The 24,834-nt window shown below is 51.6% G+C and overlaps 1 protein-coding gene across 2 annotated transcripts in view; it reads left to right on the top strand.

Annotated features, from left to right (window-relative positions):
• Positions 1–24,409, top strand: part of NSMCE1 (NSE1 homolog, SMC5-SMC6 complex component) — a 43,152-nt gene extending 18,743 nt beyond the window's left edge. For both annotated transcript variants that reach the window (XM_032157173.2, XM_058440844.1), the window contains exons 3-8: positions 14,485–14,606; positions 15,516–15,593; positions 16,604–16,750; positions 22,569–22,685; positions 23,560–23,680; positions 24,168–24,409. In XM_032157173.2, coding sequence (XP_032013064.1) covers positions 14,485–14,606; positions 15,516–15,593; positions 16,604–16,750; positions 22,569–22,685; positions 23,560–23,680; positions 24,168–24,247 — 665 coding nt within the window. In that variant the 3' untranslated portion in view covers positions 24,248–24,409. The remainder of the gene's footprint in view (positions 1–14,484; positions 14,607–15,515; positions 15,594–16,603; positions 16,751–22,568; positions 22,686–23,559; positions 23,681–24,167) is intronic.
• Positions 24,410–24,834: the final 425 nt, after the last annotated feature.

Genomic DNA, 24,834 nt, shown 5'->3' with positions numbered 1-24,834 from the left:
GTTAGGAATAGATCTGGCAAAAATGTGTTAGACCCGTACACTGAAAACTACAAAACATTGCTGAGAGAAGTCAAAGGAGATTTAAATAAGTGGAAAGACATAGCATGTTCATGGGCTGGGAAATTCAGTATTGTTAAGGTATCAATTCTCCCCAAATTGATCTATAGATTCAAATAAATCCCAGTTAGATCCCAGCAAGGCTTCTTATAAAAATTAACAAGCTGATTCTGAAATTCACATGGAAATGTAAAGGACCTAGAAGAGCCAAAACTACTTTGAAAAAGACAGTCAAACCTGGAGAGGAACCCTGCCTGATTTCAAGACTTACTGTATGGCTGTCCTATCAAGACAGTGTGGTAGTCATGTAATGATGGACAAACAGATGAAGGGAAAAAATAGAGAGCCAGATACAGACCCACGCATAGGTGGACAGCTGATTTTTGACAGAAATGCAAAGGTAATTTAGTGGAAATAGTCTTTTCCAAAATGAGTGCTGGAATAATTGGATAGCCATAATCAAAAAATGAACTGCAAGCCATACTTTGCACCAAATACAAAAATTATCTCAAAATGAGTCATAGACCTACATGTAAAACCTGAAACTATAAAACTTCCAGAAGAAAACATAGGAGAAAACCTCTGTGACCTATGATTAGTCCAAGATTTCTTGGCTCCAAAAGCATACTCCATAAGAGAATGAATCGATAAATTGAACTTCACAATTAAAAATTTACATTTAAAAAAATACTCTTTAGAGACTGAAAAGACAAGCAAAATACTAAGGGAAAATATTTGCAAATAATATATTTAATGAATGACTTGTATTCAGAATATATAGAGAATTCTCAAAGCTCTAAAATAAGAAAACATTCAACCCGGTTGGGCATGGTGGCTCACACCTGTAATCCCAGCATTCTGGGAGGCTGAAGTGGATGGATTGCTTGAGCTCAGGAGTTTGAGACCAGCCTGGGCAACATGACAAAACTCCATCTCTACAAAAAAATACAAAAATTAGTCAGGCGTGGTGGCATGCACCTGTAGTTTCAGCTACTTGGGAGGCTGATGTGGGAGGGTTGCTTGAGCCCGGGAGGCAGAGGTTGGAGTGAGCTGAGACTGTGCCACTGCACTTCAGCTTGGGTGACAGAGGGAGATCCTGTCTCAAAAAAAGAAAAAAGGAAAAACATACAAGCCAGTAAGAAATGTGCAGAATATTTGAACACTGCAAATCAGTTGTACAGATGGCAAATGAGCACATGAAAAGATGCTCAACATCATTAGACATTTAAAAAATGCAGGCTGGGCATGGTGGCTCACACCTGTAATCCCAGCAGTTTGGGAGGCCGAGACGGGCAGATCATGAGGTCAGGAGATTGAGACCATCCTGACCAACAGGGTGAAACCCTGTCTTTACTAAAAAATACAAAAATTAGCCAGGCGTGGTGGTGGGTGCCTGTAGTCCCAGCTACTCGGGAGGCTGAGGCAGAAGAATTGCTCGAACCTGGGAGGCGGAGGTTGCAGTGAGCCGAGATCTCGCCACTGCACTCCAGCCTGGGGACAGAGTGACACTCCGTCTCAAAAAAAAAAAAAAAAAAAGCAAACTAAAACTACAGTGAGCTACCACTGCATGTGTATTAAAATGGCTAAAATGAAGAAGACTCTGCAAAGCAAGTATTGGTGAGAACATGGAGGAACTGGAACTCTAATATACTACTGTTGGGAATGTAAAATGGGACAGCCATTTAGGAAAACAGTGTGGCAACTTCCTATGATTCAGCCATTCCTCTCTTAGGCATTTACTCAAGAGATATGAAGCTATATGCCTGTACAAAGGCTTGTACAGAGATAGAGTATCTTTATTTGTAATGGCCCCAAATGTGAACACCTAATTGTCCATTTGCAGGTGAACAGATGAACAGACTGTGATAAATCCATACTACTTAGCAATAAAAGTAAGTGAGCTATTCCTACATGCTAGAATATGAATGAATCTCAGAGTGATTTTGCTGAGTGGAAGAAGTGAGGTGAAAGAGTATGAAGCAATTTTTTTTTTTTTTTTTTTGAGACGGAGTCTTGTTCTGTCGCCCAGGCTGGAGTGCAATGGTGCAATCTCCGCTCATTGCAACCTCCACCTCCCGGGTTCAAGCAATTCTCCTCCCTCAGCCTCCTGAGTAGCTGGGACTATAGGTGCGTGCCACCACACCCGGCTAACTTTTTTGTATTTCTAATAGAGATGGGGTTTCACTGTGTTAGCCAGGATGATCTTGATCCCCTCACCTTGTGATCTGCCTGCTTCGGCCTCCCAAAGTGCTGGGATTACAGGTGTGAGCCACTGTGCCGGGCCATATGAAGCCATTTATGTGAAATTCTAGACAATGCGTACCTGACTGTAAGGGCAGGATGGTTCAGTGGTTGCATGGGGATGGCGTAGAGGAGGGATAGGATGGGTAGGTGAGAGGGATTACAAAGAGGCACAAGGAAACTTGGTGAGTGTATTAGTCCGTTCTCGCACTGCTAATAAAGACATACCGGAAACTGGGTAATTTATAAAGGAAAGAAGTTTAATTGACTCACAGTTCAGCATGGCTGGGGAGGCCTCAGGAAACTTACAATCATGGTGGAAGGGGAAGCAAACACATCCTTCTTCACGTGGTGGCAGGCAGGAAGGAGAAGTGCTGAGCGAAAGGGGAAAAGACCCTTAGAAAACCGTCAGATCTCTTGAGAACTCACTGTCACAAGAACAGCATGAGGGTAACTGCCCCCATGATTCAATTACCTCCCACCAGGCCCCTCCCACGACATGTTTGGATTATGGGAACTACAATTCGAGATGAGATTTGGGTGGGGACACAGCCAAACCATATTGAGGGTGACGGAAATATGTCTTTGCAATCCAATAGGTATTTTACACTTAGTTTAGACTGGCCCCATTTTAAGTGCTCAGTAGCCACATGTGCTATTTGTAGAATGTTCCTCAGCTTAGGTTTGTCTGGAGCTTCCTCCTAATTAGATCTAGGAATTTTAATCTTGCAGATATAATATGGAAGTGGTCTTGTGTTCTCTCTGCATCCTACCAGGTCGTCTACGGTGTTGATGGGGTCAGCCAGGTTTGTCCAGTGTACAATTACTCTTTTTCTGTGTGATTAATAAGTATATTGCAGGGAGGTACTTAGAGACAAGGTAAATATCTCATTCTTGGCCCGGTGCAGTAGCTGATGCCTGTAATCCCAGCAGTTTGGGAGGCTGCAGCAGGCGGATCACTCAAGCTCAGGAGTTTGAGACAAACCTGGGCAACATGGCGAAACACTGTATCTACATAAAATAAAAAAATTAGTTGGGCCTGGTGGCGTGAGCCTGTAATCACAGGTACTCAGAGGCTGAGGTGGGAGGATCCCTTGAGCCCGGGAGGCAGAGGTGGCAGTGAGCCACGATCGTGCCAGTGCACTCCAGCTGGGTGACAGAGCAAGACCCTGTTTCAAAAAATAATCCCATTCTTCATCCCATTTTTACCTATTAGTTTTAAAATACTTCCCTGGATTCATTCTTATTTTATGGTTGCCAGATTGCTATGAGGTACAGTTCTAAACTCTCCAGCACTAACATTTTAGAACTAATTATGCTGTATTATTATATTTAATGTTAATTTTTATGAGGTTTTAAATTATCTATTGTTTTAAGGACAAGTTAGGTAAAAACGTCTGAAGTTTTAGATTTAAAAATTCAGATTTAGAAATACTTCAGTGAGCAGAGTAAATAATTTGATGTTTGGGCAAAAACCAGGTCGTTGAAATACATGTGTCAAAACTAGATGAGTGAATCAAGTATCATAGTCACGTTGGGGTTTGAGAAAGATTTTCTGTTTTTGTCAACTCTCTTGTCTGCCTTCATCCCGGGTTTGTTCCCAGCGTGCTGACTGACGTGCCTGTATCTGCTTCGTCATCTCACACTGGCCTCCTGTACATCATCAGGCTATGTGCGTTGATGGTGAATCAGCGATGTTGACATTTTGGTTTAGTATTCCATCCTGTCTGTAGTCCTATTTGTAAGCACCTTCTCTTTCCAAGGAAGACTCAGTCATAATTAGAAGCTGGCTCCAAGTACATTTTCCTTCTGTTCTTGGTGATTTCATTTATAGCTCTCCCCTTTGGCCCTGATGAACAGTTAATCAGCATACCACTGTCAAAGCCGGTCTGCCTTTCAGTTAATCAAGGGAGATAAAGTCTGAGATCATAACTGAAAAGTGGCAAAAAATGAGTGTGAAAAGTAACATCTAACGCGTGACTTGATGAATTTCTCAACGTACAGAATTGACAGCCGGCAGCTATTAAGTGCTTAGACAGGAATTTTTGGGTTCAATAAGCTCTGTAACCACAAGGAAATTGATGTTGCTTTTGTGTCTCTGGCTCTTGCTGGCCTAGATGTGTCCAAGTCCTGCCCATTCTTCATGTCTGCAGCATGGGAGTCCCGGCTGGACGGCTCCACCTCAGCCCTTTCAGGCCAGCATGGAGTTGCTGAGCCAGGATTTCTGTGCGCTTCACGCTCCCCTTAGTGCACACATCATGTGTTTGGGAATGCATTTTGAACAGGATCCCAGACATGAGAGAGGTTATGTCCTGATGTATGGAAGTACTGGGAATGGATTCAGTGGGATTACCACAGACCCCGCTGGCTGGAACAGGGAAGCCATTTTTCAAAGGCATGAATTCAAGTCCTGTTTCTTCCAGGGTCTGGGGAAAGTTCTTTTACTTTTCTGAGTCTCAGCTTTCTGTGTTATAAGGGACATCACATTCATCTCACGGAAGAGTCGTGAGGATTAAGCAAGGGAATGTATGTTCAGTGCCTGGCACAGAGTACTTGTGGGCACACGTTCACTTCATGGTCACCACTGCCTCTTCCTTCCTTTTCTGCCCCTTAACTTGCCATCTAATCCCAGTTCCTGGGGGTGAGTGGTGGGGGATGACTATCAGAAGACCCATGGTGCTGGTATGATAGTGTGATAGGAGTTATTGTATAGACCACAGGGCTGAATTCTGTTGTTGGGGTTTTCCTAGAAAATTCAGAAAGCATGGTCACCACTGGTACCACACATCTTCCTTGGTTCGTTGACGGATACGTCTTGAGTGTCAGCTGAATGTTGGGGTGCTGTGGTGAATAGGATGAACAGATCCCAGCCTTCAGGGAGCTGGCATTCTGCTTAGAAAGAGAAAGACAGCAACTTGGAGGCAGACAGTGTGGTAGTTTGGGGTGCTAAGTGCTGGAAGGAAGCATTGAGTCCCTCAGTAGAGCGGGCCTGGGCAGTGGCTTTGGCCAGGGCTTCTGCTCAGACCTTTCTGTGGAGCTGCCATATGTGGCGATGCTCGGGTGATGAGGGGCAGCCCTGCAGAGATCTGTGGGGAAGGCAGCATGAGTGAAGGGGCTGAGATGGGGAGGAGCTTGGTGTGGGGGAGGGGGGAACAGAAAGGCAGGTGGGAACATAGGTCAGGGGATGGAGCCCCAGACAGCTTCCAGGCGGAGTGCCGGGACCTGGCTCCACTCACCTGCATGTGGAGGACAGACAGATGGAGAAGGCTAGAGGGGACACTGGGAGAATGTTGGAGGCTGTTGTCTGCTTCAGACTGTAGTGAGTGGGGAAAGGGAAGGGCGGCTCCTGTCAGAGCGACTCCAGTCAGCCGCCTTCATACCAGCCACTTCTTAGCCCCTGCTTAGCCCAGAATGGGCACCAAATTGAGTCCTCCACGGATAAAGTGTGAACATAAATGGAGACCAGGTAGCAGAAGAGGCAGCGGCTGCTTATTTAGAGCTTGCTCCAGCAAGGGAGGCAGCCTCCACTTGGGTTTGGCAGAGACTCCAGGTAGGCAGAGGAGTGGGGAGGCTTCAGGTGTGCCCTGAGTGGAGGCTGCTGGCCAGGGCAAGGTGGAGACAGCTAACCAGAAGTGGGGCGTCCAATGTGATTGGTTAGAAGTGCATATGTGGCTTTCTCTGGTTTGTTGTCTCTTAGAAACAGGGATAAAAATTAGGGAAGCTGGTGAGCATGGTGGTACATGCCTGTAGTGCCAGCTGCTTGGGAGGCTGAGGCGGGAGGAACACTTGAGGCTAGGAGTTTGAGACCAGCCTGGGCAACACTGCGAGACCTCAGGGGCTGCAGAAAAAACAAAGTTAGCTGAGCATAGTGGCTCGTGCTTGTAGTCCCAGCTACTGGGGAGACTGAGGTGGGGGGGATCACTTGAGCCCAGGAGTTCGAGGCTGTAGAGTGAGCTATGATTGCGCCATTGCTCTCCAGCCTAGATGACAGAGCGAGAACCCATCTCTAAAATATAAAATAAAATCAATTAGGGTAGTATCAGTTACTGATCCTGCCTTGGTCCTTTTGGGCCATGATTGTGGGTTAGTTTTGGCTTCTGGACTGGTTGCTGGGGGACTGGCCTGGCTTCCTGCAGGTCTGACTTAGAGGTGGTGCGCGGGCTTTCTGGGCAGGTTGATGTAGATTTTGGGTTGGAGTTCTGCTTGTATACGTGGTCTGGCCATTGGCTGCAGCCCAGTGGCCGTTTGCATGTTCAATCTCTCAGAAGAATGAGTGTAACACGGTCCATTCCTTTGAGCTGCTCGCAGTCCAGCCTGTGTGAGAAATAGTAACTGCTTAGCTGGTGGGTCAGGGAACAGAGTGGCCTCGTTAATCACTGTGTCTCATGACAGCGGGTTTCCTGCCCACATCGGAACTGGGAGACGGTGAACTGTCAGTGGTATATAACTTACAGGCATTGTTTGTTTGCACTATAGTGTTTGTAATTTTTAAGAATTACCAGGTTAAACAGAAAACAGCCGCCAGGAGATTCTGTGTAAACACCCAAAGCTTGGGCACTCGGCTGGAGCAGAGCAGTGCTGCTTTCTTTGGTACAATGCGTGCCACCAGCTCCCTGCTGTGCCCACAGCTGTCTGCAGCTGTGCTTCCTGCCTGCCTCTGTAGGCATCGGATTTGTCCATTTTCACTTCGCTCAGTGCAATCTGAGCAGGAGGTAACTTACGCAACAGGGATCAGGAGGAGCTGCTCTGGTTTCAGGGGCTGGGATGACCAGGAAGCCTCCTCTCCCATCCCCTGCAGAGCCCCTGTATCAGCTCTGCGAGGGCTCCTGCATGGGTAGGGGTGGGGACCAGAGCACCACAGAAGGTGTCAGAGCTGCCACTCATCTCAAGAATAGATGGACCACCTGTTTTCAGTGGGTGTGATTAAGATGAAATGTGTATGAACAGCATCAGTAGCAAAATATATAGTAGTTTATGTTTCTCATGACGATTTCCATTATGATCCAGAACTTTACCGTGATAAACCAGTGGGCACTGCTTTATTGCCAGTGGGAGTCTTGACTGATAGACCTCCAGCCAAGGGAAGGTCCCATATATGCTGCATAGATAGGGACAGCAAGTGGATGTCCCCATCACCACTCCTGCAGTGGTGTCATAGGTTTTAGTATCATAAATGCATGCAGCTGAGATGCAGGTACTGTGCCCAGTAACATAAAATAAGTTTTATGCTCTGTCATTTGAGTGAGGCTAAAGAGCAGACTTTCTGATTGTAATAAACTTCTTGAGTTTAAGAAGAAAAGAACTCTGTGTACAGATCTCAGAACAATAGGTTTTAAAACCATACGTTTTTAAAATCCTATTCCTTCTCTACTGTCAGAGCGCTGAGCTAATCTACCTTGTCACACGACACTCATTTTTCTCTTTAGATTGAGGTACCTGTTTGTACCTGCTTACCCACGTTATTTTGAAGTATTCTCAACATCATTGCATGTATATGTAAGAATTTTTTCTGATGAATGCCCACATCCTTTCGTGATTGCATCCAGCTAATGGCCAGATATCTGGTTTCTGGTCTGGACTTCGTCACTTCCTGTCCCGTCTTAGGTATGTCCTTCATCTCTCTGACCTCTGAGAAAGAGAAGCAGCGATCCTTTCTGGCTCGCCTCTGCAGTGGTTGCTGAGGGTCTGCTGAGAGGTGAGGAGCGGCGCCGCAGCGTGTAGTGAATGAGCTGGTGCACCGATGGAGAGGACAGTTTGTCTCTAAGTGATCTACCACAGACCAGCCACTCTCCTTCCACCCTCCTCTTCCCAGCATTGTTCACTGGCCATGCTCGGAAGTGCCCATGGCAGTCCTCATCTTTGCATCTTTTTCCCCAGGTGGTTGGGGGAAAGATGAGAGCTACAGGCTGAGAGGTGAAATCCTGTGGCCCCTCACAAACCTCCCCAGCCCCGTGTCCTGCCCACCAGGCCTTCCTTCTTCCCAGCCCAGGGTCTGCTCTCTTGGGCCAGCTCCACTCCTGCACCCCCGTCTCATCCAGGGCCTCCCCTGCCTGTCCTCAGTGCTGTGCTAGCAGGACCACCCGTCCACCCTGTCTGTCAGGAGGGCTGTCAGAGGGTAAGTTGGCTCGCAGTGGCTTGGGCCCTTGGAGTCTTATTTTTTGCTGTTATTTCCTCTGCCTAAAAATAACATTTTATATTTTTATTGCCTAGTTTAGAACAAAACTATTTGTTGGTCAGAGGTCAGGGCAGTAGACTTCCCCATTTCCTGTTGCCCAAGTGCACAGTGAATCCTAGGTTCCAGCAGCCTCTGGGAAGCAGGGACCCTGATATAGCAAGAAGAGGCTCATTGGTAACATTACATTCCAATGTAAGTTAATCATTTCTTTTATTTTTTTGAGAGATGGCCTAGCTCTGTCACCCAGGCTAGAATGCAGTGATGCGATCATAGCTCATTGCAGTCTTCAACTCCTGGGCTCAAGCTGTCCTCCTGCCTCAGCCTCCCAAGTAGCTGAGACTGCAGCCACATGCCACCATGCCTGGCTGATTTTTAAATTTTTTTGTAGAGATGAGCTCTTGATCCATTGCTCAGGCTTGTCTTGAACTCCTGGCCTCAAGCGATCCTCCTGCCTTGGCCTTCCAAAGTACTGTGATTACAGGTGTAAGCCACCACACCTGGCCTTAAAATTTAATTTTAAAAGAAAAGGAGAAACTGTATACAGAATTAGTCCAAAAAAAACGATCTCTCAAGATGACTTGAGCCAACCCTTCTCCTCAGGGGAGAAGTGTCCTGTTTTGTTCAGTGCTTGTCACTTGCCTGGAGGCCCGTTTTCAATTGCCACCACTGACGGACATTTCCTGCTAAAGGAAGAGTGGCTCTGTCCGCTCCAGGGTCTTTGCCTTTCCTCAGCTGCTCCTGCTGCCCTGCATGCTGTCCCTGCACCCTGGACCTGGCCCAGTGCTCAGGGCTGGGCCAAGGGGATGATGGATGCTGGGGTGGGCTGGGTCGAGGGGATGATGGATGCTAGGGTGGGCTGGGTTGAGGGGATGTTGGATGCTGGGCTGAGCTGGGTTGAGGGGATGATGGATGCTGGGCTGGGCTGGGCTGAGGGGATGATGGATGCTGGGCTAGGCTAGGCCGGGCTGATCTGATGCATCTCCTCTGTGAGTGCAGCTCCTCTTTGGGTACCACCTCTGGTGTCCTAATCAGGTGCCCAGATGCCTTCCATCCTTCCCCGTTGGCCCAGTCTCTCTCAGTGACTCTGAAGCACAGGGCAGGTGCAGGAGGGTATAGATGAGATGACAGTGGGGTCTGCTATAGAGGATGTCCTCAGGCTTGCTCTGTGGAGCCCATGGGGCTTAGTGCCTGGGAGCTTAGGATCTGGGGTCGGGCAAGCCTGGGCTCCATTTCCTTCCAAGTTACGGAAACTATGAGCAAGTTGTTAACCTCTCCAAGCCTCCTGTATATACAGATGATATTAGTGATTTCACCTTATGGAGTTACTGTTATTGTCATGATGAAATGAACCATGTGAATGCATAGTGCTGGCACATAATAAGGTGAATCATAGCCACACATTTGCAGGCCCCTTGATTTTAGCCTAACATGAGCTACTTTACTACAGCCCTTAAGAAATCCAGACACACCCTGCCTCTTCCAAGTAGAGAAAACACAGGTGGCACTGTGTTTAGAGGTTTAGAGGTTCAACTTGCTTGATTCAAACATGTTGCTGGTTGTCCTGGCTAGGGTATCTCTTTCTCTCTAGAGGAGACATCTGTACTAGGGCCAGGGCCTCGTTCCTCTGTCCTCGTAGCTGGGCCTCCCATATCACTGACTGGAGGTTGGTGGTGTGCAGAGAACCAGCCTCTGATCCAGCTCTACCTACAGAAAACCTGATGTTTTGATATTTACTGAAGGGTGTGTCTTTTTCTTCAGTTGGTTCTGGATTCTGAAAAGGAGTGGTGTTGTTAATTAACTCCTAAGTCTTCAAAGTGGTATTTCTAAGACTGAAAGTTGTCTCAGAATCCCACGATACGGACTTTATCCCACACTCTTTATCATGACCATGGGCTCGTAGAATATTGAGGTCAAAAGGATCCTCAGACATGCCTTTGGCCCAGTGTATCCCTACAGATTGGCAAACTGTAGCTTCTCCACCAGGGCTCCAGAATCAGGGGAGAGAGCAGGGGCAGAGCTGTAGACATTAGCTGTCCTGAAGACCTGAGGCTGGGAAGCAGCGATCTGGTGCAACCTTAGCACTTAGTGGACATCATAAAGATCTTGGGAGCAAGCAAGAGACCCCAGCTCTGGTCAACTTAGAAAGGAATGTGTCGGGGCCGGGCGCGGTGGCTCACACCTGTAATCCCAACACTTTGGGAGGCTGAGGTGGGCAGATCACTTGAGGTCAGGAGTTTGAGACCAGCCCAGCCAACATAGTGAAATCCCATCTCTACTAAAAATACAAAAAATTAGCCAGGTGTGGTGGTGAAACACCTGTAGTCCCAGTGCCTGGGGAGGCTGAGGCAGGAGGATCGCTTGAACCTGGGAGGTGGAAGTTGCTGTGAGCTGAGATTGTGCCACTGCACTCCAGCCTGGGCGATGGAGTGACACTCCATCTCAAAAAAAAAAAAAAAAAAAAAAAAAGTGTCAGGATGCTATTGGGGGAGGGACACATAGGACTCATTGGTGGCCAGGTGCACAGTCGGGGATAGGCAGGAAGCATGGCATCACCGCATGGCCAGAGCAGCTGGCCCTCTGTAGCTTCTGGGCTGGAGCCACCTCCAAGCTTCCTTTTGTCCCTTGCTCCGACTGGGAGAGTGTCTGGCTGATAGGGGTTCTCTGTCTACTCCTGGCTGCCCTAATCTCTGGTCCCTTCAGCTTCCTGCTTTCTGGTTCCCTAAATATCATACCTGGAATTATTCTCTCACCAAAGCCAGAAATGTAAGAGAAAGACAATTGTAAAAAGAAAAAGAAAGAAAAAAGGTGAAGGTCTCGTTAGGGAGGGACATGGCTGCTGGGCTGGCAGGCGTCACCTCGGGGTGGCTGGGCACAGTAACTGGAGCGCCACGTGATGAGGAAGGAAGTGCTGGAGCCCTGGGAGGGCAGAGCTGGGAAGTGCAGCTTTTATCTGGTCGGGGAAGGCCTGTACGGGAGGCCGCCAGAGGATCAGGAGGCTGGGGTCCAGCCAGGGGTGGTGGTAGAGAGGCGGGAGGGAAGAGGGTTCTGGACATGTGTGAGGCTGGAGGCGAGACTGTGTGTGGCTGTTAGAGATGAGAAGTGGGGGAGAGGCTCACGCAGGGCCCCACAGAGCGGGAGGGCAGGATGAGCTGGAGCCCACACCTCTGCTTCTGGCCCCATGCCACCACGCCACCTCTGTTGCAGTTGAAGGGTTTGGGGGTGCTGAGCGTAAGAGAAGTTTCTTCTCAGGTCACAATTAAGAGGAGCTGCAAGAGCGCAGGGCCTCCGTGAGAAACAGTTACAGGGTCAGCAATGGAGATCGTGGACATGACCCTGATGCAGGAAGCATGTGGAAGGAAAGAGGGCGATAGCAGAGAGAACGGGAGCGCCCAAGCGGTGACTGGTGTCTGCAGTGAGCGAGTACAGTAGGAGGAAGTGGTTGGTCAGATGAAAATACAGCAAAACATTCATGGTTTCTGAAAAATGAGGCCGGACACCAAACCAGAGGCGGCGGGGAGAGGGGAAGGGCAGAGAGGGCTGCTGGCTCCCTCCCCACAATGGGGTGTCTGGAAAGTCCAGTAGATCAGAATGCCTCTCATCTGCCCACAGGGCACATTGTTCTCAGTGATACCCAGGAGGGGCCTCGTTAGTGGAAAATGTGAGTTGTCACTTTCAGAGAGAGGTGGGACTTGCCCCAGTGTCACACTGGGTGGACAGGGTTCCTGTCACTCACTCTGTACTGAACGAGGCTTTTTGATGTCTGGGCCTCTTGCACCTGAGCTGCCCAGCGTTGGCTCCCCTTGCGGGTGGAAAAGTGTGTCTGGCCAAGTCACCGGCACAGGCAGGCACGGAACAGCTCAGCTCCCACGCCAGCAAAGAGCTGCCTTGCATAGTGTGGAAGAGGAAGACAGCACCGGGGGCAGAAGAGAACATTTCCTGGAAAAACAGGCCATCCGAGGTGGCTGCAGCAGTGGAGGGAGAGCTTTTCAGAAAGGAGGGGCCCGTGAGCAGAGGCCTGGAGGCAGGAAGTCAGGCCATGCCTCCCTCCTGATGCCTGTTCTCCAGCAGCCGAGGCCAGATGTCATTGTCATATGTTACGATCTCACCACGTCCATGTTCCACTCACTTATTATGACTACTTTTTAATTTAAACTGCCTTTTAAAAACTTTACTGAAATGGAAGATTAGCTCCTCGCTGAGCATGGCACATTAGTGTCACTGCCCTGGGCTTTGTTCTCATCTTTTCTGGGCCCCACAGTCTGATCCTCTGACAGAGCTCATTGGCCTGGGTTTTCTTTGACTCTTTCACATGGCCACGTCCTCCATTGTCACCAGCGTGATCTTCTGTTTTTTTTTTTTTTTTTTTAACTTTATGAATCTTGAGTTGTACGGGTAGCTTAGAAATGCCTCTGTCTATAAGAAATCAAACGCAGATATATAGCACGAGTGCCCTGTGATGACCCTTCGTTTAGTCCCTTCCTGGCGACGGCCTTGGTCGTCAGTCCAGTGGGTAACCTGCTGGGCCTTTTCCTGTGGGACTGTTTCATTGGTTCTTTTTTTGTTTCACACATAAATGTATCATATTGTCTGTTTTTTCTTGCAGTTTTTTTTCCCAGAATGATTTTCTAAAGCATGAATCTTTTGAAATTATTTATTTTAATACATAAAAACAGTGAAAACAATAATACATACTCTTGCTTTAAAAAGTTTCGCAGCACAAGCTGGGCGTGGTGGCTCACGCCTATAATCCCAGCACTTTGGGAGGCTGAGGTAGGCTGAACACTTGAGGTCAGGAGATCGAGACCAGCCTGGCCAACATGGTAAAACCCCATCTCTACTAAAAATACAAAAATTAGCTGGGCGTGGTGGTGCATGCCTGTAATCTCAACTCCTCGGGAGGCTAAGGCAGGAGAATTGCTTGAACCTGGGAGGTGGAGGTTGCAGTGAGCCAAGATTGCGCTACTGCACTCCAGCCTGGGCGAGAGCGAGACTCTGTCTCAAAAAAAAAAAAAAAAAAGTTTCACAGCATAAAAGGGACACAACACTGGCCATGTCCTTCCACTGCTTCCAGTACTCAGAGGCTTCCTGGTGCCGCAGGAGAAAGGCCCTGCTGTCCCCGGCCACAGGCTCCCGCCCTCACCATAGCCTCTGTATCCTCCTCAGCTGAGCCTCCGGCAATACTGTGGGTGCCCCCTCCTCAGACTGATGGACCTGGATGGTGGCCCCTGGGCTGTGAGCATCCTGCTGGCAGGGCCAGGGGAGGTGGGTGACAGAGAGGTCAAAGCCCCAGCCTTGTGGTGCAACTCTGGGCGAGTCAGTTCACCTCTCTGCGTCTCAGCCTCTTCCACTGTGCCCAGAGAGCTGCTGGAGGGTGGATTCATGATGACAAAAGGTGCCCAGGACAGGGCCTCTCCATGCTGAGGGCTCGCTGCAAGCCACCCTTCTCACCCCGTTTGTTATTATTCTTACTGTTCCAGCCCAGGACCCAGCACAAGCCTGGCATGTAAGTGAGGATAACCGGACATTGAATAAAAAGAGAAAGGAATAAAGCTCCACCTAAGACATGTGGGGACGTACAGGGACAGAGGCCTCTCGCGGGGCACTGGGGACGAGGTAGAAGGGCTGAGATGGGATGGGATGTGTGTGCAGTGGGAGCTCATGCAGGCTCTGAGCACATCATTGAGTGATGCGCTGAAGGTGCTGATCGGGACTCTCATCAGGAGGCAGCGAGCAAAGACAGGAAGCCCGTGGCAGCCTCCGTGGTTGCAGATAGCATCTCCCCGGCCCTCCTGCCTCACAACGCCCTCCATCTGTTGTCTGTTTGTCTTCCAAGTACTCCAGGAAGAAAGAAGCCACGCGGCATTGGCGTTCACCCAAGAGGCTGCAGCCTCCGCCCGTGTCTGGGGTTGCTGTCCCCTGTGTTGAGATGGGATGGAATGATTCAAGCAAGCTACGTTTTTTTTGATGAGGCCCCCACTCACCCCCCCTTTTTTTGGTCTGTTTATTTCCAGGCAATGCCACTGTAGATAAGTTGGAGGACTTCATCAACAACATTAACAGTGTCTTGGAGTCCTTGTATATTGAGATAAAGAGAGGAGTCACGGAAGATGATGGGAGACCCATTTATGCCTTGGTGAGTGCCCGGCAGAGCCCTCTAGTGGCATTTTTGAGGAGCTGGAACAGGGCCCAGGCAGCCTGTGTTTGCTTTGGTTTAATTTCTCTTTTGGACAGTTCTTTGCAAAGAAGTCACTCCAAATGTATAGAATATTAGGAATAAAGGGAGAAAATGGTTTTTTGTTTAGAATAAGACATAGGAGCTATGAAAAGAAACAGTATGTAGGAGTGTCAAGGATTGCAACCCATGTGGGGCCTTCAGTGGTTTTCAGATTTACTCTCACGGGTAGGGACTTGGGCCTCACCTCTCCTGCCGCCGACTCCCCATTCACCCACATGAAGTGTTCAGGATGCCACAGCCAGAATGGCAGAGCCAGGAGTGAAATACAGCCAGGGTGAAATACAGGAGTGGGAAGCCGACATGCCCCATCCCTGGCTAGGAGACACCTCGGCTAGTCAGAGGACATCTGGCTGCTCCCAGCCAGGCTCACACTCAGAAAGGGGCACTGTAGTCCAGGGTTTCCCAAACTCAATTCCCTGGAAAAAAACATTGCACAGTCAAAGAACTGTGGAAATGCTGGTCAGACATGGCAAGGCAGATTTCCTTGCTATCGGACTTCTCAGTGCTTTTTTTGCATTTGAAGCTCCATTAACGTGCAGACAAATCTCCCAAATTTATCTGAGTTTGGAAAATACTGCACACCCTTTGGAGTTCTGAAATTTGTGAGGGTCCAGCGTGTTGACTGAGCTAAAGAATAAAGTCTGTAATATACGCCTGGTTACAGATCCATCCCTGTGGCCCGCAGTGCCTGGATACAGGAGCTCAGTGACTGGCCAGAGATGGAGGAGGGGAGGGAGGGAGAGCCAGCGACATGTTAACCAACATGCGAAGAGCACAGCCTGACTGTCGTGCTGACTTATTTCTTAGGTGAATCTTGCTACAACTTCAATTTCCAAAATGGCTACAGATTTTGCAGAGAATGAACTGGATTTGTTTAGAAAGGCTGTAAGTAGAGTAATCCCCATCGCCCATTGGCTGGACTTCTTATGGGAAAGTTCTGTCTCTGTCGTTAGAAGTGGCAACTGCAGTCTTCAAGGATCACTGGGGGAACATGGGCCACCATTGCTGTCTGAGAAAATGCTTTGCAGGGAGATGTCACTGTCTACCCATCTGGAACTCACAGCTGCCAGGGGGTCCCCATGGCTGCCTGGGAAGGAGGTGCTGGGCCAGGTGTGAGCCCCAACTGGATGGGCAAGAGCAGGGCTTCACTGGTAGTAACAGGCATTCCTGCTTGGCTGCTCCAAGTGCCATCTCGGAAAGGCAGCAGCAGCAGCATCACCCGGGAGCTTGTTAGAAAGGCCCGGTCCCAGTCCCCGCTCTAGACTGCTGAGTCCGAATATCATTTGCACGTGCACATTTGAGAGGCACTGCTCTACTAGGCTTCAGAGCTATTTGCTCAGCCCTCTGGTCAAACACATGGCTAACAGTGGTTCTCAGGCCTAGATGCAATGATAATAACTGCAGAGGTGAAACATGATTCAGACATTTCAGCCGCACTCGCGATCTGTCGAATCCAAATCTCTGAGAACCAGGCATTGGAATCATTCCTTTTAGATCTTCTTCTGGGGATTATTAGCCACCAAGGTTGAGGAGCAGGTGCTGAGCTGAGCACACACCTGCGTGTGCAGGAACCTGTCTTCCCCAGCGGTTCCTGCCTGCCGTGTCTCTCACTGCCTCTGAGGCCAGCTGTGAGGCAAGGCGACCCTTTTTGATTTGGGGACATTAAGATGATTTATTTGGGAGGATGTTATAGAAGTGACCTCTGAGTCAAAAGAACTGAGCACAGTCCTGGCTCTTGATGCATATTAAATTGTTTTCCCAGAATACCATGCTAGTGTACAGTTCTGCCTGTGATCTGAGTGGTTTTACTGCACCCCTGCCAGACTTGGTATTAGCATTTAAAAGTTATTTTTGCCATTTTAATAGATGAGCATGATACCTGCTCTTTCTTCCAGCTGGAACTGATTATTGACTCAGAAACTGGCTTTGCGTCTTCCACAAACATTTTGAACCTGGTTGATCAACTTAAAGGCAAGAAGATGAGGAAGAAGGAAGCGGAGCAGGTGCTGCAGAAGTTTGTCCAAAACAAGTGGCTGATTGAGGTACTGTCTCATGGTTTTCCCAGCCTGGTTCACTTTTTCAACAGTTTTTTCTCCAAAATCGTACTTGTAGCCAACTGATGTCTGTGGAGCCCGGCCTTCTTGGATCCCTTATCTGCTTTCATGCATTCCAGCAGTGACCCCGTGGGGAGGACTTGGGCCTCACTCCTCCTGCCTCCCACTCCCCATTCACCCAGGTGATGTGTTCAGGATGCCACAGCCAGAATGGCAGAGCCAGGAGCTGCACCCAGGGATTTGGGCCCCAGGATCTAGCCTCTAGCCCACAGACTGCAAGGCAGGGCAGTTCCGTGGCTGAGAGTGTGTCTCTAACATCTAACCCAGGTCTGAACCCTGAGCTGGGTGACCTCATGTTCCCTGTAAGAGGGGAGTCATGGTTTCCCCTTCGGGGCTGGGTGTGTCAGGAGCAGGAGTGGGACCTCACAGTAATGTGCTCGGTGCTGGGCTGGCTGGCTCGCGGGGGAGGCGGCAGAGGAATTGGCGACGTTACCACTGTTGTTTTTGTCAGCAGTGAGTTCCTCGGGGCCAGTGCTTAGAAGAGGCACAGACCTGCTTCAGGAAAGGAGCTGTGACATCTGGGACAGGCCCCACTGCAGCTCCAGTTTCTAGATGTTGCCCCCACCCCCACGTCTAGTCCTGCTGAATGGAGAACAAATGTTTCAGTTCTTTTTCCACAAAAGGCACCCCTGTTTTCAACAGCTCAGTGTTTGCTGAGTTGACCACAGCTGTGCCTCCCAGGTGCTCGTGTCCGTGTGTGTTGAGGACGCGCTCACGCCGGGTCCCCGCTTCCTCACTTGGTGGTCGGACTCGTGGCCAGAGGCTGCTGCTTGTGGCTGCAGCGATTCTCCGCTTCCTTTTCAGGAAGGTTCGCGTCTGGGCTGGGGAAGTTTGTGTTCTGAGTTACTGATTTCTATTTAGGGTGGGCCTGTCCCAGGAACCTGACCCGAATTCAGTTCCTGGGGTACATGATGGGAAGAAAGGGTGGAGAGGTCACGGGATGAGGGCAGGGCTGGGAGCTCCTGGTGAGTGCAGGATCTGTTAGGCACGTTCCCATATGTCATGTCTCGGAGACTGCCTGCTGCCCTGCAGTGGCTCCATAGCTTAGTTTTTAGCTGACAGCTCAGGGGTCTGGATGACATCGGACACCCTGAGAGTGGCAGGGCCGAGTTCAGGCCCCAGTTTGGGGACTGCAGCTCCCATCAGTGGCTTTGTCACAGTTGTTCTTGCCCTCTGGGCTGTATTTGGCACTAGGGAATGTTCTAGGGCTACTCAGGTTACAACTGACCATTCTCACTTGTGGTGCAGCCCCTCTTCAGGCCAAGTTTTTTTTGTTTTTGTTTTTGTTTTTTTTTAAGACGGAGTTTTGCTCTTGTTGCCCAGGCTGGAGTGCAGTGGTGCAATCTTGGCTCACCGCAACCTCAACCTCCCGGGTTCAAGCGATTCTCCTGCCTCCGCCTCCCAAGTAGCTGGGATCACAAGCATGCGCCACCACGCCCGGCTAATTTTTCTATTTTTAGTAGAGACGGGGTTTCTCCATGTTGACCAGGCTCTTCTCGAACTCCTGACCTCAGGTGATCCGCCTGCCTCAGCCTCCCAAAGTGCTGGGATTACAGGCGTGAGCCACCGTGCCCGGCCACAGGCCAAGTTTTTTAAGGGTAGGGGTTATGACCTCTTTATGGCTGGTCCCCATTGCAGAATGTAGTGCCTGGCACCTCAGGTGCTCAATATATGCTTGCTGAATGGATGACTGGACAGGTGGATGAGGTTGCAGAGGAACAGAGTTTAAAACTTATAAAAAATGTTACAGGAAATACCCGCTCATTACAGGATTAGAACATGTCGAGATGCATAAGGAAACCCACCAAAGTCACCTGTTATCCCAGACCCTAGAGCCGAGTGCCCCAGCATCCCAGTTGACAACACTTTGCACCCTGCTTTGCACCCAAGAGCACCGTGCCTAGCACACGCCGCCACCATTGTGCATGGCTTGCAGGGCGTGCCCCCAACTTTATGGTTTGACTTGCCCTTTTGTCTGCCCTTGGTGTCTGGAGAGGGCGGTGGTGGATAGGAGAGACCCCGCCCTGGAGTCTGGGGGGGTGAGCTATGGCTGCAGGCGCTTGTACTGTGTGCCTTTCTCAGTTCGGTGGCAGTGCTGGCACCACCTTCTGCAGGGCGCCTCTGAGCTCGAGGGAGGGTGGACAGAGGATCCGGGAGCTGCCTGCAGGAGGGCTGCAGAAGTAGCAGGGGGCCCTCAGCACTGGCCCTGGGCTGTTGCCCTAGAGAGGCTTCTTGTTGACTGCCTGGTCTGCTGGGGCCCTCAGGAGGACGAAGGAACAAAGCTAATGTGGCAGGGGCTGTGTGGTGAGACTCCTCCAGGTTCCTCCGCCTCCTGTGGCGAGCAGCTTCTCGTTGCAGAGACTGTTTCCTCATCTGCAGGATGGGGACACTGCCAGCTCCAGGTGTTTTCTGCGAGGGTCCAGTGCTCTCTGACCTACATGGCCTGGTAAGGGTTGCGCTGAGGTCTGCGGCACTCTGGAGGAACCGCTGAGAACCGGGGCGGGTGCTTACTTACCCAGGACAGGTCTTCCTAGGGCAGCACCTCGATCAGAGAGACCACACGTCAGCGTCTGATCCTTGGCCTCTCAGACATAGGGCTTCCCACAGAAATAGCCAGGGGCCCACTGACAAGGCCCTTCCAGGTGGGCATGTCACCCCAAGGACACATCACTCCTGGACAGCCGGTCCTGTGTGAGACTGGCCTGGCATGGAGGTGCTGAGGCAGCTGCCGGTCCAGGAGAAGGCCTAGGGGTGGTAGGTGGTTGGGGTCAGCGGGGAGGCCTCTGAGAGCAAGCGTGGCTCATGGGAGCTGGGCGTCTGCTGATGGGCGCACCTCCATACACCCCAGGACTGCTGCCTACATGAGGTCCTGACTTCCAAGTGTGGCGAGGTGCCTGGGAGATCACCTGGGCTGTCATCTTCTTTGAGGGCTAGGGCACCCCTCCTACCCCTCCCCTGATGGGCCCGCAGAGGACTGAGTGGGTCATGAATGGCGAGCCTTGGGTGCAGTTTCAGGCACATAGTAGGTGTTCAGTAAATGCAGCTTGGCTGGGTGCAGTGGCTCAAACCTGTAATTCCAGCACTTTGGGAGGCCAAGGCGGGTAGATCACTTGAAGTCAGGAGTTTGAGACCAGCCTGGCCGACATGATGAAACCCTGTCTCTACTAAAAATATAAAAAAATTAGCTGGGTGTGGTGGTGGGCACCTGTAATCCCAGCTACTTGGGAGGCTGAGGCAGAAGAATCGCTTGAACCCTGGAGGCGGAGGTTGCAGTGAGCTGAGATCGTGCCATTGCATGATCTAGCCTGGGCACCAAGAGCGAAACTCTGTCTCAAAAACAAATGAATAAATAAAAAATAAATGCAGCTCCTGCCTCAGTCTGAGCTTGAACTTGCTCAGTGTCAGGCATTGCTTTGGGATCAGTGCAAGGTCTACTTCATCTTCCCGTGGGCGTTTGTCACGGGCCTGCCAAGTGCTGGGCCCCACAGCAGGTGCTGTGGACACAGGACTGAGCAAAACCAGAGCTGGTGGCCACTCCCATGGGGCTATGGTCTGGAGGGGGAGCCCAAGATCAGTGAGACGGTCATCTCACTGCAGTCCAGGTACAGATGGAAAGGAAACATGGCTTTATGACAGCTGTCCCAGAGGAACCGGCCCTCAGCTGCTGAGGAAGTGACACTTGAGCTGAAGGCTGTGTGGGAGTTGCCTGGAGCCTGGGGTGGGAGGATCATCAGCCCGGCAGTGGCCCTGTGACCAGCGGGTGCGCTCAAGAAGCTAAGGCCAGGGCCGTCTGAGCACAAAGATTGCTGAGGCGAGCAGACGAGGGCAGCCCAGGAGATACGTGCATTCGGGGCTTGGCTCTTGGACCTAAGGGTGGTGGGAAGCCCTGGGGTGGGGGTGAGGTGGGAGTGACAGGGTCAGGCTTGTTTTATAGCGAGCGCATTGCTGGAGGAGAGTGGGCTCAGAGAGCAGCAGGAGCAGGGGAGGGTGGAAGAGGGTGGAGGCCAGGGAGGTGGGTTGCCATGATGGATCTGGAGGGGAGGGTGGAAGAGGGCGGTGGTCAGGGATGTGGGGTGCCATGATGGATCTGGAGGGGAGGGTGGAAGAGGGTGGGGGCCAGGGAGGTGGGGTGCCGTGATGGATCTGGAGGGGAGGGTGGAAGAGGGTGGGGGCCGGAGAGGTGGCGTGCCATGATGGATTTGGGGGCTTTGGGGAAGGTAACAACCACAGGACCAGCCTGGGGGCTGGTCACATCCTCCCATTGCCCACAGCACTTGGATGACACAAAGCCCCTGTGCACCAGCAACAGCTGCGGTGCAGGGCACAAGCGCCTGGTGCCCTGGCCTCCCTCCACTGCTCCCGCAGCAGCTGTCCCTGCCCCATCCCCACACTTCTGCCCTGCCTTCCTTCCTGTGCTCACCCAGCCCCTCTACTGGTGTTCCAGAGTGATCGCACTGCAAGCCCAAGTTACGCAAGCACACCCCCTCCACACTGCACTGTGAGGATGGAGGCGGGAATGGGGTGGGGGGCTCTACCTGTCAGAAACGGGAGTGGGCCGGGTGTGGTGGCTTATGCCTGCAATCCCAGCACTTTGGAAGGCCGAGGTGGGCGGATCACCTGAGGTCGGGAGTTCAAGACCAGCCTGGCTAACATGGCGAAACCCCATCTCTACTAAAAATACAAAATTAACCAGGCGTGGTGGCTGTAATCCCAGCTACTTGGGAGGCTGAGGCAGGAGAATTGCTTGAACCTGGGACGCAGAAGTTGCATGAGCCACGATCGTGCCATTGCATTCCACCCTGGGCAACGAGCAAAACTCTGTCTCAAAAAAAAAAAAAGAAGAAAAGAAATGGGAGTGACAGCTCTGGCTTGTAAAAATTAGAAAATAACAGAAAAGGCAGTTGAGCACTCGGGTGACTCGCAGGCATCAGTGACGTCATCTCCTGGTGTGCTTCATATCCGATGCATGAGCTGACTGTGGAGAAACGAATCAGACTGCATGGGTCTGTGTCCTGGGTCCCGTGTCATTTGCCTCCCTTGGGTCTCCCTCAGTGCTGCCTCTCTCCTGCGACCTGGCAGTAGGGTTGGCCTGGGGCGCTGCATTGTTCATGTGCTTCCAGGCTCTCCCAGGGGTTTCAGGATGCATGATGGGTGGACCGCACCCTGGCATGGGAACCAGGAGGCCTGGCTTCCGTTGGAGGCTCCACTGCCCACAGTGTGATGGGGCCTGTCTGCCCTCTCCAGCTCCATCTGTAAAGTGATGTGGCCGGAAGTGATCTCTGAGGGTCCCTACTGCAGTTGGAGGCAGAAGTGCTGGGAGGCACCAGGGATGCTGCTTTTCGGGAGTGGGATGGGTGGCGGATGGCAGCAGTGGGTGCTTGGGTTTGCGCCCTGGGGAGACTGACCCCCTTGTGGGCCTCAGCGTCCTCATCTGCAGGAGGGCTGTGACTGCCTCCCTCAGGGCTGCTGTGCAGACAGAGCAGTCAGGTCTGAAGGCACAGCAGATGTTGAGAAAAGGCGAGTGTCAGGGAGCAACGCCTCCATGTCTTTTGGGTCTTTGCCTCAGTTTCCCTTGCTGAGGCTCTGCCGGGGGATGTGGCGGATGCCCATTGGCTGGGGTTGGTGAAAAGCTGCCTAGACCATTGTGTCTTCCTGAGCACTGGGCTGTGGGATCACAGAGGGAAGAGAGGTGCTGAATGGGGAGAGGGCCTGGCTGAGGGTGGCCACCTCCTGTGTGTCCCTGCAGAAGGAAGGGGAGTTCACCCTGCACGGCCGGGCCATCCTGGAGATGGAGCAATACATCCGGGAGACGTACCCCGACGCGGTGAAGATCTGCAATATCTGTCACAGCCTCCTCATCCAGGTACCCGTGGGGCAGGGCACCGGAGCTCATTGCTGGGCCCTTGGCTCCCAGGGCTCTGCACAGGTACTTCCCGGAATCCTGGCTCTGGGCCCAGCCCTCCCGCACTGCCGGCGCATCCTCCCACAAGAGCTGGCGGAGGCCATCTCCCAGGACGTGTCAGAGGACTCCTCCCTGCTGTGCCCCGCAGGGACGCACTGCCTCCCTCCTCCCTGGTTCTGCTGTTGGGGTCCAAGGGCCCTCGCTTACTTTATTTTTCTCAGGAAGGCTGAGTGTTCTGTGCAACCTGCATTATCTTGGCAGTTTTGTAGTGAGTGTCTGTCGATTGCTGCTTTCCGGAGTGGTCTTATGTCGGTTTGCAAGGCTTTGCAACCACTGAACCAGCGTGGACATTGATGTGTCTTTCCGTTTCTGTCGTTTTGCAGCTGTAGCTGTTTGTAATTGCAATTGCTTTCATGGGCCTCATACACGTGTATTCTTGGGCACCTGGTGATTATTTCCTTGGGCGGAGTTTCTGGGACAAAGTGCACTTTTTTTTTTGAAAGCTGTTGATCCACATTAGCAAATAAGCTTCTGAAAAGCTGTGGCTGTCCACACGCCACCTGCAGGATCTGAGTGCAGGAGTTTGGGAGCCCTCGGCTTCTGTCACTGCGTTCATGTGTTCAGGATTGTTTAGTAAAACCCACTGCAACAAACAAGCAAGCAAACAAAAGACTCCAGTGCACTAAGGCGTTTGGGATTATTTTCAGTATTAATCTGGGGCCCGGAAGATAACACGATGCCGCCTGCTGCCCATTTTCCTTGTGGCTCCCCCAGAGGTTTGCAGAACACGGGAGGTGTGCACCAGCTCCGCCGTCATTGGCCTTTCCTGTTTCAGGGTCAAAGCTGCGAAACCTGTGGGATCAGGATGCACTTACCCTGCGTGGCCAAGTACTTCCAGTCGAATGCTGAACCGCACTGCCCCCACTGCAACGACTACTGGCCCCATGAGATCCCAGGTGCGTGGGCCCTGAGGTGCTCATGGGAGGGGCTGGGCCAGCAGGACGCAGGGCCTGGCGCTGGGGAAGCCCTTGGAGACAGGGCCCTGAAGGGCTCCAGGGTGTGTGGGGGTCTGCGTTAGCAGCTTGAATCCTAGAACCCGCCACTGCAGGAAGTAAAGGCTGAGCTACGTGCACCGTGCCAGAGGACTTTCTAGAACCCAGCAGAAATTCCAACGTGTATGAGCATTTTGTCTAGACAAGGCTCTTTCTCTGGCAGCCCTCTCAGGAGGGGCACGTGAAAGCCATGTCCACAGCTCCCTCAGTTTGTTCCTCTGAATTGGGGCTAACTCTGCCTTCCTCACGGGCTGGGGAGGGTTAGCAGTGAAGGATGGTGTAGACCTAGGACAGTCCTTGGCACAGGAGATGTAGCTGCTGGCTTGAGCTGGTGCCCCTGTGCTGCCAGCCCCTCCATTCACTGTGTCTTTCCTGCCTTTTCTGTCTACAGAAGTCTTCGACCCTGAGAAGGAGAGGGAGTCTGGTATCTCGAAATCGAACAAAAAGTCCCTGCGGTCCAGGCAGCATTAGCCATCGTGCCCTGCTGAGGGGCTGGCTGCCTTGAGTGGCCTGATCGTCGCAGCCCTTCTTGAAGAGAGGCGTCCATGTTTCAGGTTCCACGAGAGTCACCTCTTTCGTCTTAATGTCCACTGTCCACAGCTTTGGAATAAACCGTCCTGGGAAGTTGCTGCAGCCCGTCTGTGTTCTCGAACCCGTGTGTGAGGCTCCGTGTCGTGGCCTTGCCTTTCCTGGAGTTCGGTCGTCACTCAGACCCCCTGGGTTTGGGCTCCAGCAGGTGAAGCCAGCAAGAGCCCCCAGCAACGGCTCAGGACAGCTCACTGTCCTTGCCCAGGGCAGCCTTGCCTCCAGTCCCAGCTGTGGCTAGCTGTCCCAGCAGGACTGGGCTGGCTTGAACCTGAATGTGTGAGCCTTGGCCTCCCCAGCTCCCCAGTCTGGACTCTCCCCTGGTCCAAGGTGCCACTGGCCTGAATGGGCTGAGGCTGGGCGTTTGGGTGGGACATGTGCTCTCCCTCCCTGGACCCTCTGCTCCCTGTGGGTGCCCAGTAGCCCTGCCATCCAGCTGCCCCAGCTGGGACCAGGAGTCAGCCTCAATGCTT

The sequence above is a fragment of the Hylobates moloch genome, unplaced genomic scaffold, assembly GCF_009828535.3.
Source record: "Hylobates moloch isolate HMO894 unplaced genomic scaffold, HMol_V3 SCAFFOLD_6, whole genome shotgun sequence".
Classification (NCBI taxonomy): Eukaryota; Metazoa; Chordata; class Mammalia; order Primates; family Hylobatidae; genus Hylobates; species Hylobates moloch.
This window is presented reverse-complemented; position numbering and strand designations above follow the sequence as displayed.